This window comes from Equus caballus, chromosome 1, assembly GCF_041296265.1.
Source record: "Equus caballus isolate H_3958 breed thoroughbred chromosome 1, TB-T2T, whole genome shotgun sequence".
NCBI classification, from domain to species: domain Eukaryota; kingdom Metazoa; phylum Chordata; class Mammalia; order Perissodactyla; family Equidae; genus Equus; species Equus caballus.
Genome location: NC_091684.1, coordinates 193,686,461 through 193,700,515, shown reverse-complemented (window position 1 = coordinate 193,700,515; position 14,055 = coordinate 193,686,461). Strand labels below are relative to the sequence as shown.

The 14,055-nt window shown below is 37.9% G+C and overlaps 1 protein-coding gene across 4 annotated transcripts in view; it reads right to left on the bottom strand.

Annotated features, from left to right (window-relative positions):
* TOGARAM1 (TOG array regulator of axonemal microtubules 1) overlaps positions 1 to 14,055 on the bottom strand; it is an 84,205-nt gene that overhangs the window by 49,357 nt on the left and 20,793 nt on the right. For all 4 annotated transcript variants that reach the window (XM_014734159.3, XM_023624500.2, XM_023624493.2 and 1 more), the window contains exons 4-7: positions 9,132 to 9,425; positions 7,816 to 8,078; positions 5,304 to 5,536; positions 1,800 to 1,900 (exon numbers count right to left, since the gene is read on the bottom strand). In XM_014734159.3, the coding sequence (XP_014589645.2) occupies positions 1,800 to 1,900; positions 5,304 to 5,536; positions 7,816 to 8,078; positions 9,132 to 9,425 (891 nt within the window). The remainder of the gene's footprint in view (positions 1 to 1,799; positions 1,901 to 5,303; positions 5,537 to 7,815; positions 8,079 to 9,131; positions 9,426 to 14,055) is intronic.

Here is a 14,055-nt window from a genome sequence, read left to right as displayed (position 1 = left end):
TTCACACAACTAGGGACAGAGTGAAACTCAAATCTAGGTTTTCTAAATCTCTTCTTTTCTAATTCCAAAGATATTCTTCCAAAAGAGGGCTCCGTTTTTATAACCTAGAAACAATCTAGTAATAATACGTTCCTTCAAATTTATAAAAATACTTGTAAAGTTACAAATAATTCATTAGGATGATTAGGCTTAAAAGAGGATCAAAGAGTAAGCATATGTATTGTATTTCTTTGTGCCTTCCCCTTTAGGGGAACAAATACTCACCAAGAGCCCTAGGTGCTTTACAGACGTTCTGTATTGAAACCTTCACTACCCTTCTCAAAGTTCACATTATCAGATGAGGGAACTCAGTGTCAGAGCAGGTAAGTAACTTGCACAGCTCAGCAATATGGTTATTAAATATCAAACTGGGCTTGGAGCTGGGGTCTTTCAGACTCCAAGGCATACACATACTGTCTTCCTGTGCCTAGCAGAGTAACTATCTCTCGTTGAACACCAGCTTTGTGCAAGCCAGTAGACCAGGCAGACCCAGCTGAGTTAGACATTCATGATTATGACAGGCACATGGGAGGTAATCAGAGGGAAATCACCTCTGGGGACCAAAAGTCGGAGAATCCAAAATAGTAAAATAATTGCAACCACTATAAAAATGTCAGTGCAACATGTAATGCTACCATAAAGGAGGTAATAATTTTGTTTGTGAATAAGGGAAGGCTTCCCAGAGAAAGCAAGTGAACTATTTTCACAGCTGACTGGGCTGTGGTGTGCATTCCAGATTTCATCCAGAAGAAACAGTACGTACAGGTGCAAAGAGATAGAAAATTGTACTGCAGGTGGTCTGACTTCACTGGAGCACAAGGTACAGGAAGTTAAAAATGAGGCTGGAGAGGTAGGCGGGGCCAGATCATGGAAAAATGCCCCGAACAAATTCATGCTGGGAAATACGGTCAGATTGGCATCGTGGGGAATGCACAGTAAGTGAAGGAGACTGAAGCTGGAGATAAATATTAGGAAGCTAAGCAGGTAAGAAATGAGTAAGAGTGATAACGGGGATTAAAAAGAGGAGATGAAATTAGACATATTTAGGAGCAAGAAATTAAAAATCGTAGCAAACAATTAGATACATACATAGCTTTTCAGGAAGGTAATTATGACGGGAGGTAAAGTAGCCTTAAAATTGTTAGGACTTTCACGCTGAGATCAATTTGTTATAATTCATTCATAATTCAATACTGTTTTACTAATCATATAGAAGAATTGCATGCAGTTCCCATCCTAAATAGATCAGGATCCAAATATTTTTCTAACTGATTACTAGTAACTAAATCTATTTTCTGAAAAGTGATGTTACAGAAACTTCCAGGTTAGTTCACAAAATTCTAAACACAAAATACACATTAACTTCACTACTAGTTAAATATTGTTTTTAACAGAAATTGCCTTTTGTGATGCCCAGCAGTTCCAGAACTACGTTGTCCATTAGAATCACTTGGAGAGCTTTCAACACTGACAGCCAGGTTGTACTCCATCCCAACTGAATCAAAATATCTGGATGAGAGAGCCAGGCACAGGTTTACCTGTGGGCCTACAGGGGGATCAATTATTCAGGGAAATATTTCTTCCCAGAATAAGAGTATATTTATTCTTGCCAAAATGGCCTTTTCAGGAGCTAAAAAGATGATTAGTCTTAATTGGTAACTATAAAAATTCTAAATCTGATATGCATTCGTTATTACTTTTGACATCACTTAAAAATCACAGTGTGTGTGAACGGTATTTATAAGGCAGCCATGGGATACCTGCACCGGTGCTCTGCTCGGCGACCTGAGAGCTCTTATTCTTTGCAGAAGAAAGTCTTGTCGGACAAGGTTTTGATCCAAATGTTGGAAATATGTCGGACCTACAATTATAATACAAGTAGAGACATTATAAATAAGAGATCAGCAACAAGTGAGTTTAGCAAATGCCGCTTTCTTTCCGGACTATTCTTTGCTGTATTTCCCCAACATTATAAAGGCCTACAGGCCTTGTTTCACAAAGAAAACAAACTGAAGAATGTTAAATCTGAATGTAAGGGAACTGTTTTAAATCAGTAAGTGATGGAATGTCAGTAACTCAGTGATGGGTATTATAAAGAAGAGGCTTTACAAAGGAGTACAATTCGTAGAATAGTTGGGTAGACATATTAATTGGCTTTAGTGAGAAATGAACCTTAAATACTTTAAAAGAGTAATTTCTCTAGAATAGATGACTGTCAATTTACATTTATACTGAGTGTATTTGACTTGGATGAAAGAAAATACTTCCAGAAGATGGTTCTCAATAATATTTCCTCTTCAACCCACTTAAGGGGGGGCCAGTCCCATGGTCCAGGGGTTAAGTTTGTGTGCTCTGCTTCACCAGCCCAGGGTTTCACTGGTTCGGATCCTGGCCGTGGACCTAGCACCACTCATCAGGCCATGCTGAGGCGGTATCCCACACAGCAGAACTAGAATATACAACTATGTACTGGGGGGCTTTGGGGAGAAGAAGAAAAAGAAGAAAAAAAAGATTGGCGACAGATGTTAGCTCAGGGCCAATTTTAAAAACAAAAAACTCATTTAAGGATGACAGCCCTGCATGAGATAGCAGTGGCTTTCTTTGTTTTTAAGGCAGGATGCGAGCTGGTTGAGAATAATTGCTCTAAAGCTATTCAACTTAAATGTGGAAATACTAAATTCATTAAAGGAAATTCAGTCCATCATTGAGGATATATTGAACTCTCTTCTCACACAGTTCAATATCTGAAGGGAATAACTCCAAGAGACAATTTAGGGAATAGTGAATTCTAAATGTTATAATATAAAAGGAACTTTTCTGGGGCTGGCCTGGTGGTGCAGCGGTTAAGTGTGCACGTTATGCTTTGGTGGCTCGGGGTTCGCTGGTTCAGATCCCGGGTGCGGACATGGCACTGCTGGGAAAGCCATGCTGTGGTAGGCGTTCCACTTATAAAATAGAGGAAGATGGGCAAGGACGTTAGCTCAGGGCCAGTCTTCCTCAGCAAAAAGAGGATTGGCAGCAGATGTTAGCTGAGGACTAATCTTCCTCAAAAAAAAAAAAAGTAAAATGAACTTTTCTTCCTAACTGGGTTCCAAATTACTTACAGGACCTTGCAACTGTAGGAGACTATAATGTAAAATTTCACATTCACAGAGGATAAGGGGATGACTTTAGGTCTCAAAGATAAATATATATACATTTGAAATGTCTGGTAACTTAATCTAAACATAGTTACTTCACCAGCCCATATCGCCATTCCAAATTCATTTTGTAAATATACTGCATTATTCTACCTAGGTATTACAACAAAGGAATTTGTTTGTAATATTTTTTTCTTACTGCTCCCAGTAAGAAAAAATTTCCAACTGTAAAATAAGCTGCTATTTAAGTTAAAAACGAGAAGGAAATCATGGGGTGAGACAAACCTCTCACAATGGGACACAAAAGTTCAGTTTAATTCTATGAACTGCTGAAATAAAACATTCTTTTTCATGGAAGTCAACAGAACACCATCTCTCCTTTGATTATGTAATCTCTATTTACCCACATTGTTAGAAGTTCCAGTTCACGGAAGTGAAAATAATTTAATTTTAAATATTTAATTCTAATAGCTGTATATAAGCATAGTTCAGAATAAAATCAAAGGAAAGTAAAATTAAAAAGACTGACAGCAGCAAATGTTAACAGGGATGTGAGACAACTGGAACTCTCATGCGTTGCTGTGGGAGTGTAACATCGCACAAGCATCTTGGAAAACTGTTTAGCAGTTACTTAAAAAGTTAAATGTACATCCACCCTCTGACCTAGCAATTGTACCGTTAGGTTTTCGTCTAAAGTAGAGGGAAGGGATTCCCCCAAAGTCTAGAATAGGGTCACAGAAATGCTCAGAAATCAAGCGGGATCACTGTGTACGACTCAGAGGTTACTGAGGTAATCTGGAAAGGTCAGTCAAACTGCTACACTGGCAAACACCTCGCTGTCGGTGTAGGGTGGCCAGGACTCTCAGTTCAGCACTACAGCTGTGAGCAGACTCCTGAGAGGGCTGCAAAAGCTGCGGCACAGAGTGCTAAGCTTCTACAAGACAATGCAAAGCAAAAAACAGCAGCAGGCTAACGGCTGGGTGAAGTTTATCCGTAAGTTAATGGGAAATCAGTGCTGAGTTTTATTTATTTTTTATTTTTATTATTTTTATTTATTTTTTTTTAAAGATTGGCACCTGAGGGGCTGGCCCCGTGGCCGAGTGGTTAAGTTCGCGCGCTCTGCTGCAGGCGGCCCAGTGTTTCGTTGGTTCGAATCCTGGGCGCGGACATGGAGCTGCTCGTCAGACCACGCTGAGGCGGCGTCCCACATACCACAACTAGAAGAACCCACAACGAGAAATATACAACTGTGTACTGGGGGGCTTTGGGGAGAAAAAGGAAAAAAATAAAATCTTAAAAAAAAAAAAAAAGATTGGCACCTGAGCTAACAACTGTTGCCAATCTTTGTTTTTTTCCTCTCCTTTCTCTCCCCAAACCCCCCAGTACGTAGTTGTATATTCTAGTTGTGGGTCCTTCTAGTTGTGGCATGTGGGATGCCGCCTCAGCATGGCCTGACGAGTGGTGCCATGGATTCGAACTGCTGAAACCCTGGGCCGTCAAAGCAGAGCGCACCAACTTAACCACTCGGCCACGGGGCCGGCCCCAATGCTGAGTTTTAAATGAAAGCAGTAATATCAGCTATAGGTCAACTGCAAGAGTCAATGATCCAGAAAAGAGTTAAAGAATAAGGAATATTAGGATAAATCCTGGGCGGGCAGAACAAGAACTGGGGCTTCGGGAATGGGGTTTACATTAATCTAGGTTACAGCTGGGGCCTTGCGTTCTCTCTAGATTACACCCGGGCTCTCTCTAGGTAACAGCTGGGGTCATGTTCTCTCTAGGTTATGGCCAGGGCCAGGCTCTCTCTAGGTTACAGCCAGGGCCCTGTTCTCTCTCCAGGTGACAGGTGGGGCCCTCTTCTCTCTCTAGGTGACAGCGGGGCCCTATTCTCTCTCTAGGTGACAGCGGGGGCCCTGTTCTCTCTCTCTGGCCCCACTCCAAACCAAAGCTAAGCAAGGCAATATCTGTAAACTTTTCTACTGTCTTTTAAACATACTTCAACATTTTAAAATAGATGATCTTAAAAAACAGATGATCTTAAAAGTTTTTCTCAAATATAATATTAGGGCTTCAGACTACAAATTACAGATTAGCATTCATTTAACATGTCAAAAAATAAAATACATTATTCTCTTCCCCTGGGGAGTTGTAGAGAGGGAAGAAGTCAATGATTCTTGGCTGTAGACTCCACTTTCACTGTAGGAGCTGATGTTTGGAGAAGAAGATCGAGATGGGGAGTCCATAGTCAAGTCGAGCTTAATTGCAGAATCAGGGCTCTCGAGATCAGAAGTACTGCCACTCAGTTTTGCTCTTTTCTTAGCTGCACTATTACGAAGGGACCTGAGAGAGCTCTGCATCTAAGAAAAAATAAAAACAATTAACTTTATAAGATAATTATATTGGTAAAAGTTATCCTTAGATTTAAAAAATTTATATATATATATATATTTTTTTTTGGTGAGGAAGATTGGCCCTGAGCTAAAATCTGTTGCCACTCTTACTCCTTTTTGCTTGAGGAAGACTGCCTGCTGAGCTAACACCTGTGTCAATCTTCCTCTATGTTGTATGTGGGACACCACCACAGCATGGCTTGATGAGTGGTGTGTAGGTCCGAGCCCAGGATCCAAACCTGTGAACCCTGGGCTGCCAAAGCAGAGCATGCACACTTAACCACTATGTCACTGGGCTGGCCCCTATCTTTAAATTTTAAACTCCATTAACTACACCTAGCTAGCCACTCTCCAATCCAGTACTAACAAGATGGATGTTAACATATCTGGACATAGTATAAATACAGATTTTGTCCCTCAGGTATTTATAAACAAACTTCTAGGTTGTAAGTCCCTTAAGAGGAAGGATTTAAAGCTATTATTCACCACAGTATTTCCAGCACTGGGCACAATGAATAATCTATTGTAATAATTCAATTAATAAATGAATCATTGAATCAAATGGTCCACAGCAGACTTGAGTCACAGAGGTCCTGCTAACCTTAGGTCACTGCTGTGCTGACAGGGCTTACTTAGTGGTTCTATGAGAAAGTTAACAGAAAGTAAGCAGTTTTCTAAAATTTGAGGTTTACATCAAGCTTGCCAGTGTTATAGTTCAGAGAATAACAGATCATTGCAAGTGACTTCTGAAGCAAAGTATTTCTAGAAAGGCAGAGTAAAACTCTTTATTACAAACTAATATATTACGGTTGGAAAGAGAACCTCGAACAAATTAGGAACACAGAAATATTCATAAACTGTGTTTTCTTTACATTTTGACTATAACAATTATAATGGTTGATTCAATAGTATGGCCACTTCTCTCGTAAATCCTTGGAAGGTTGAATATCTAAAAACATTGGTATCCTCTCATATTTACCAACAATCATATAAAAGAAATTACCCTTTAAATTATCCATTAAAAGAAAAAGGGCTACACTTCAGTTATAAAAATAATGAAAAATATGTAGGAGCAGATGACATTTAAGGGGGAATTTAGGGAAATACTTCTATAAGTTTCTTCCCTTTACATAAATTCCCTTCCAAGTACCATTGAAATACAAGCAGGGGGAAAAAAAGGAAATATTTTATAAGCAGTTAGAAGTTGGAATGACTAATTCATTAAGAACCAATTTGGGTATTTCATAAGTTAGTTTTACACATGCTTAACATTAAAGAAATGTTTTTAAAAAGATATTTTAAAATATGCATTAATATTAACTTTATTTTATTGAGCAAACTATCAGTATGATGGTTACACCTTAAAAATAGGTTAAAATAAGACCACGAAATATCACCATTGAGTGTTTATGTATTTAGTGTAAAACACTTTTTAAAACCTGAGATAAGCAAACTAATAGGATAAACAGGAAGCATCTATGAAAAGAGGGCTCTGAATCCAGATTAATATAACCACCACATTCCTTCTCTGACATCATTAGTATGAGTTATACCGGGAACATGTTTTCATAGTATTAACAGAGTGACTTGTGATTCAAAGATGCTACACAACATGATCTCAAAAGATTTCATAAAGATAAACAAACTTGCACATATGTACAAGGGACATGATCAAGAATGTTCATTGTAGCACTGTTTGCAATAGCAAAAACTAGAAATAAGCCAAAATCAATTATATAAATACACCATAAACAAACATATCAAAATATTAACATTTTAATATAAAAAGTATAAAAATACACATAAAATACAAATTAATGATACTAGTGGTTGCCTCTGGTCAAGGAGGGGGAGGAACCGGGTTAGAGAGGGCACTATAGCATGTTTCATTTATTTAAAAAATAGGAAACAAATTGATCATTTGGGAGGGGTTAGTGCATGGATATACTGCTGTATTATTCATACTCTTAACTTAAAAAGGAATAATATACGCATAGAAGAAATACTGGAAGGAAACACATTAGAATGTTAATGGTAAATGATTCTGGGTAGAGGGATTTAGTGTAATGAATCACCTTCCTAATACTTCACTGTAGTTTCCACATTTTCTATAATGAACATGAAATATTTGTACAAACAAGAAAACATGTTATGGGATAAAAGGTACTTACTTTTTCCTTAAATAACAACTATTATAGAAAATTAGAAGCATTTTAAAATTATTAAAAACGATATTTGGTTCTAACCTCTTCTTGGTCCAAATCCTTATCCTTGATATTTAATTCCGAAAGATCAATTTTAAGACTATCTTTTTCACTCTTCCAAATATCATCAGGCTCTTTCTTTTTGGGTCCCACTGTGCTCAAATCCGCTTTATCAGGCAGAAGGCTGATTCCCCTTGGTATGGGAGGGACAGGCTTGGTCCCATTTAAGCCTCGTCGGGATGACGGTGATCTCACCAAGGCAGGTGTAAGTTGAACTGGAGGAGGTTTTTCTTGAGAATTTTCTCCTGCATGGAAAATACATATTTTACATTTTTTTAATTTCAGAGAAGTGGGAGTCATAATCACAAGGTGTTTGGAATACAGTGTTTTAAATTAAAAAAGACATTACGTTTTATTAGAAATAAAGACTACTATTTAAAATGAGATAAAAGTATTACTGTCCCCTAAATATAACAAAAATGAGCCACTGGAAACCCTTTCATATTAAACAAAGATATTCTATATACCAAGTTAAACTGCTATCATCATACACATTGCCATGATGAATATTTGTATGGCAGAGTCCATGGTAAGCTACAAGGACTACTTTTCTGCCTTGCTTTAATTACGTAAGCAACATCTGCCTGACTACCATATGCATAGCAGTCATCCTGGGCTGGGAGAACAAACTGAGTAACGTCTCAGCTTTCAAAACAATATTTGATCTTGTAGGAAAGACAAACATAGAAAGAAACTAATAGAAGGGAATGAAAGTTCAGTGCTGAGAGAAAGCGATAAAGCCTGACTGCCGGCTCTAACCTGGACCATGAGCGTTGGTGGGGCAGCTCAAAGGTGGAGCACCTCACCTCAGAGGCTGTGGAGAAGAAAGCACGTGGGACATGGGGCTGCCGCTAATAGGCTTTTTGTTTTCAGACTGGATCTTTTTTGAATAAATTTAATGCTCATTTCATGATTTAGGAGTGGGCTACTGTTAAGAATATTTTAGTTTGTAACAAATAATAGACGACCTTTCAAAATAATTTTAACATACACCTAACATGTGTTAGTCGGCTCTCAGGCTGTCCATATTCATGTCCATTATAAAGCATTATTTGCCAAGTTCCGAAAAAGCGTTTCGAAGTGGCAATATAAGAAAAGAAAGAAATGACAATTTCAATTGAATTTTATATTACACATTTGATCTAACACAGTTATATATTTTCCTAGATATTTACCAATCCAGAGCAACAAAATGTAATTTACCAGCTTCTAAAGATTAAACAACCCTAACTCCAAAGTAGTAATTCAAACATACAAATAAATTTGAACAAAGTATTAATTTTTATCATTATTTCTACCTGTAGGATCAGATGGTTTTTGGCCAACGAGCCTTTTCTGCGGACTTGGCTTTGATATGCCTTCAAAGCTTTTAAGAGGCCAGGAATTTGAGAAATTAACAGAATTATCTTGCGACTTCTTTGGAGATACAGTAAGAGATGTGTGCTTTGGACTGGTCCGAGGTGATGAGAGAGGACAGGATGGAAGGATGAAGGCTCCTGGACTTAGATTTGCACCAGAGTATGACGATGCACGTTCTGTTTGACTACCAAACGTCTGCTGTGTCTTAGTGCCAAAATTCAGGCTGGCATACACTGTAACAAAACAAAGGAGAATATGGTATTTATGTACACACATCTTCTAGGAGTACAGTTTTTTTGCTTTTCACATTCAGGTTTTTATCCCATCTGGCGCTTATCTTTTTGTATGGTGTGAATTCCACTTTTTTCTATATGGACAGTGCAATTTTCCCAGTGCCATCTTTTAAACTGCCTGTCCTCTCCCTTTCCTCTACAGAGCTCCCACCTACACATTTGGGTGTCTTCTTAGGTGCGTCTTATTGGTTCCACGAGTCTATGCTGTCTGCCCTTCCCTTGGGAGTACACCATTTTATTATCATCGCACTGAGAGGATGAGCTTCCTTCCATTCAATCTTCTTTAGAACCATCTTGGCCTTTCTTGGCCTTCCATTCTTTCACATGTATTTCAAGACTAGCCTGTCAGGCTCCACAAAAGAGCCTGGTGGGATTTTGATTGGAATGATATTGAATTTAAGGATTAACCTAGGAATAACTGCCTGATATTGAGTCTCCCTGTTTCAAAATATGGAATCTCCTTTAATTTATTTAGGTTTTCTTTGATGTCTTTCAAAAAAGCATATTTTTGCTTTTATAATAGAGTGTATGCAAATCTTTTGTTAGATTTCCAGATACAAATTTTGTTGATACTGTAATTTCTTTCTTAAAAACTACATTTTTCAAAGTTGCTGGGGTCTCAGAAATTTATTGACCTTTACATTCTGGTTCTATAGCTGGCAACTTTGCTAAATTATTTAAAATTTTAATAGTTTTCTATATATCCTTTTAGATTTCCTATGCAGATAATCTGATAATGGTAATGATGGTAATGACAGTGACTGTGATGAGATAATGCATTTACTGAGCACTGACTCTGTGCGAGGGGGTGTTCTAAGCACTTCATGTGTATAACCAATTTAGTCCTCACAACAACCCTGTGGGAGTAGGTACTGGTCCTCTACTATAGATTTTAAAAAAAAGTAAAGCAGGATATGTCAACTGACGACGAAATTATAAAGCTGGGACACGAAGCCAGGCACTACAGCCCCCAAGCCTGTGCTCTTAACCACTACATTGTACTACGTTTTATCTGGGAATAATGACAATTCTCATTTCTTCCTCTTCAAATTCTGTACTATTAATTTTGAACTAGGCCCTCCCTAGATAGAGTATAATGACTCCCAAATTTTTAGCAGTGACTTCTTCCTTAAACTCCAGACTCAACATCAAAATGCCACCCAACGTCTTCTCTAAAGAGACGGGTGTCCTCAACTTAACGCGTCCAGAACAAAACTCCCGATTCCCAACAGCTCTTCTCCTACCTTCCTCTCTTGGCACACGGCAGCTCTATTCTTCAAGTTGCCCAGGCCAACAATATTGGACTCATCCTTGACTCCGCTCTTCTCTCACACTTCACATCTAAGCCATTAGCAAATCTCACTGGCTCTATGTTAGCAATACAGGGTGATCACTAACTTTGAAAACTTAGGTGAATGAGGAATAAATCTTAATTCATATTACTTTAGTATACAGGATAAAATAAAATTATCTATGCTTCCAAACTGTCTATCAGAATCCAACCACTTCTTGTCACCCTCCTCTAAAATGAGTCATAATCGCCTCTCACCTTTTCTACTGCCATCACCTAACTGGTTTGCTCTGCACCCGTCGCACTCCTGCCAACCCTGTTCTCTACACAGCAGCTCAGATCATGCTGTTTGACTTGCATGGACTATATGGACTCTACCTCCACTGACTTGCCACCCCACTCAGAATAAACTGCCAAAGCCTTACAATGCCCTACAAGGCCACATGTTCTCTCTCATAATTACTCTCCCCCCTCACTCATTCCGCTGACCTCCTCGCTATTCCTCCAATAAGCCAAATATGGTCTACTTCAGAGCATTTGTACCTTGTTGCTGTCTCTGCCTGAAACATATCCATGTGGCTCCCTCCTGCACTTCATTCAGGTTTGCTTAAACCTTATCACTTCAAAGGCCTTCCCTGTCATATTCTGTCCCCTTACTCGCCTATTTGTCTTCAAAGCACTTATTTCCATTCTTACTGTTCACTCATTGTTTGCCTCTCCTCTAACAGATTTTCATCTTTAGACTCTAGAACAGTGCCTGGTTCTCAATAAATATTAGAGGAATTAGTAATTAAATGCACAATAGCAGTGCTAATAGTGAGCATTTTTGTGCTGTTCTTGACTTTAAAGTGAATTCTAGGGGCTGGCCCCGTGGCCGAGTGGTTAAGTCCGTGCGCTCCGCTGCAGGCGGCCCAGTGTTTCGTTGGTTCGAATCCTGGGCGCGGACATGACACTGCTCATCAGACCACGCTGAGGCAGCGTCCCACATGCCACAACTAGAAGAACCCACAACGAAGAATACACAACTATGTACCGGGGGGATTTGGGGAGAAAAAGGAAAAAATAAAATCTTTAAAAAAATAAATAAATAAAAAAAAATAAAGTGAATTCTAGTATTTTACCACTAAATATAGTTGCTAAAGGTATTAACAGATATCATTAATTAGGTTTAGAAAGTTATTGTTAAGTTTGTTATGAGTTTATAATGCATAAATGTTAAATTTTTATCAAATGCTTTTATGGCCTCTATTGACACAGTTACACGGTTTTCCTCCTTCTATCTGTGATAAGCTTAAACTACAGGTTTTTCTGGAAAACCCCTTCTTAGATATAATATATAAAATAAAAATTTTAAAGATTTTATTTTTCCTTTTTCTCCCCAAAGCCCTCTGGTACATAGTTGTGTATATTTTAGTTGTGGGTCCCTCTAGTTGTGGCATGTGGGATGCCGGCTCAGCATGGCCTGATGAGCGGTGCCATGTCCGCGCCCAGGATACAAACTGGCAAAACTCTGGGCCGCCGAAGCGGGTCACGCGAACTTAACCACTCGGCCACGGGGCAGGCCCTATAAAATACAAATTCTAAAAACACATTGCTAGATTTGGTTTGCTTGTACACTGGCTTTTATAAAAGTGAGACTGGACCACCATTTATTTTCCTTTATTCACAGACCTTATCTGGTCATGATATTAAGGTTATATTAATTTCATTAAATGAAATAAGGAGACTTCCTTCTTTCTTTCTTAATTCTTTTAATTAAGAATTAACCTCTCGGGGCTGTCTTGTGGCGTAGCGGTTAAGTTCGGTGTGCTCCGCTCTGGTGGCCTGGGTTCACGGGTTCAGATCCTGTGAACACCACTCATCAGTCATGCTGTGGCCGTGTCCCACATACAAAACAGAGAAAGACTGGCACGGGTGTTAGCTCAGGGCTAGTCTTCCTCATGCAAAAAAAAAAGGAAGAAGACTTGCAACAGATGTTAGCTCAGGGTGAATCTTCCTCCGGAAAAAAGAAAAAAGAATCTTTTAATTCTTTTAATTCATTCTTTCTTAATAAGATAGGATTTACCTTTTTTTTGAAGGTTTGACAGAATGCTAGGAAAACCATTTGGGCCTAGGATTTTTTGTTTGTTTGTTTTTTTGGGTAAAATTTCTAAATAAAATTCCTTTAATCATTACAGGTCTATTCAGATTTCTGACTTCTAATTGAGACAACTTTCACAAGCTTATTAATTGTGTTGTTCAAACATTCTGTATTATTTAATCCAAAACTTCCTTACCCTATTAAAATTCTCTACTAACATTTGTAGATTTATTTTCTCCCTGTAATTTTATCAAATTACATACATATGCACACACATATATGTATACACATATACATTTTAGAAAAGTCTTATCTTCTTAGTGAATTGTTCTTTTTTCACTATAACGACCATCTTCAGCCCTAAAAATGGTTTTAGCTTTAGTGTGCACACTTTCCCTAACATCAATGTTTTTGCTATTCTGCTTTGAGTATTTGCCTAGTGTATCTTTTCCATGTTTTACTTTCTCCCATTCTATTTTGATGTGTTTTAGGTGTGGCTCTTAAAAACGGCATTTCCATTTTAATAAGTAAAATAAAATCTGATCATCTCTGCTATTTAAATGGTAAGTTCTGTCCATTTATATTTATGGTAACTACTGATATATTTGGTTTTAATTCTACCATCAATATTATTTTGTGCTTTCTATTTAGTTTTTCTTTGTCACTTTTTTCTTGCCTTTTACTGATCTTTTCTTTTTACTCCTCAATTAATATAAAAGTCCATTTGTAACCTTTTAGGGTTTCCCTTAAATTTTCCTTTAATATTTTTTTGAAGACTTATCACAACGAAAGACCTCGCTATGTATACTAACAAATAACACATTCTTCTGAAGACTTAAACGACTATCTACATTACACATCACCTATTTTTAATTCATAGCTGACATAGTTAGGACCTCTACTTCTACCTAAATCTTTTTTGGGTGGAAAAGGGGACTACAGGAGACTTATGTGGTGACAAATTTACATTCAGAATGAAAACTTTCAGTCTCCTGATTTCAATTACAGTGCTCTATTTACAGACACTGATGCTTCCATGTCAGTGTCTTATTATATGTTCCTTTTATTAAGAGATTTAAAAATATTTCTTGCAAAAAACTCAAAATGGGATCTTTTTATGCATATAAATAGAATCAACAGAATGCAACAAAATGTACCAATGGCTCCAGCATTCGGTGTGGATCACTGCAACATTAAAA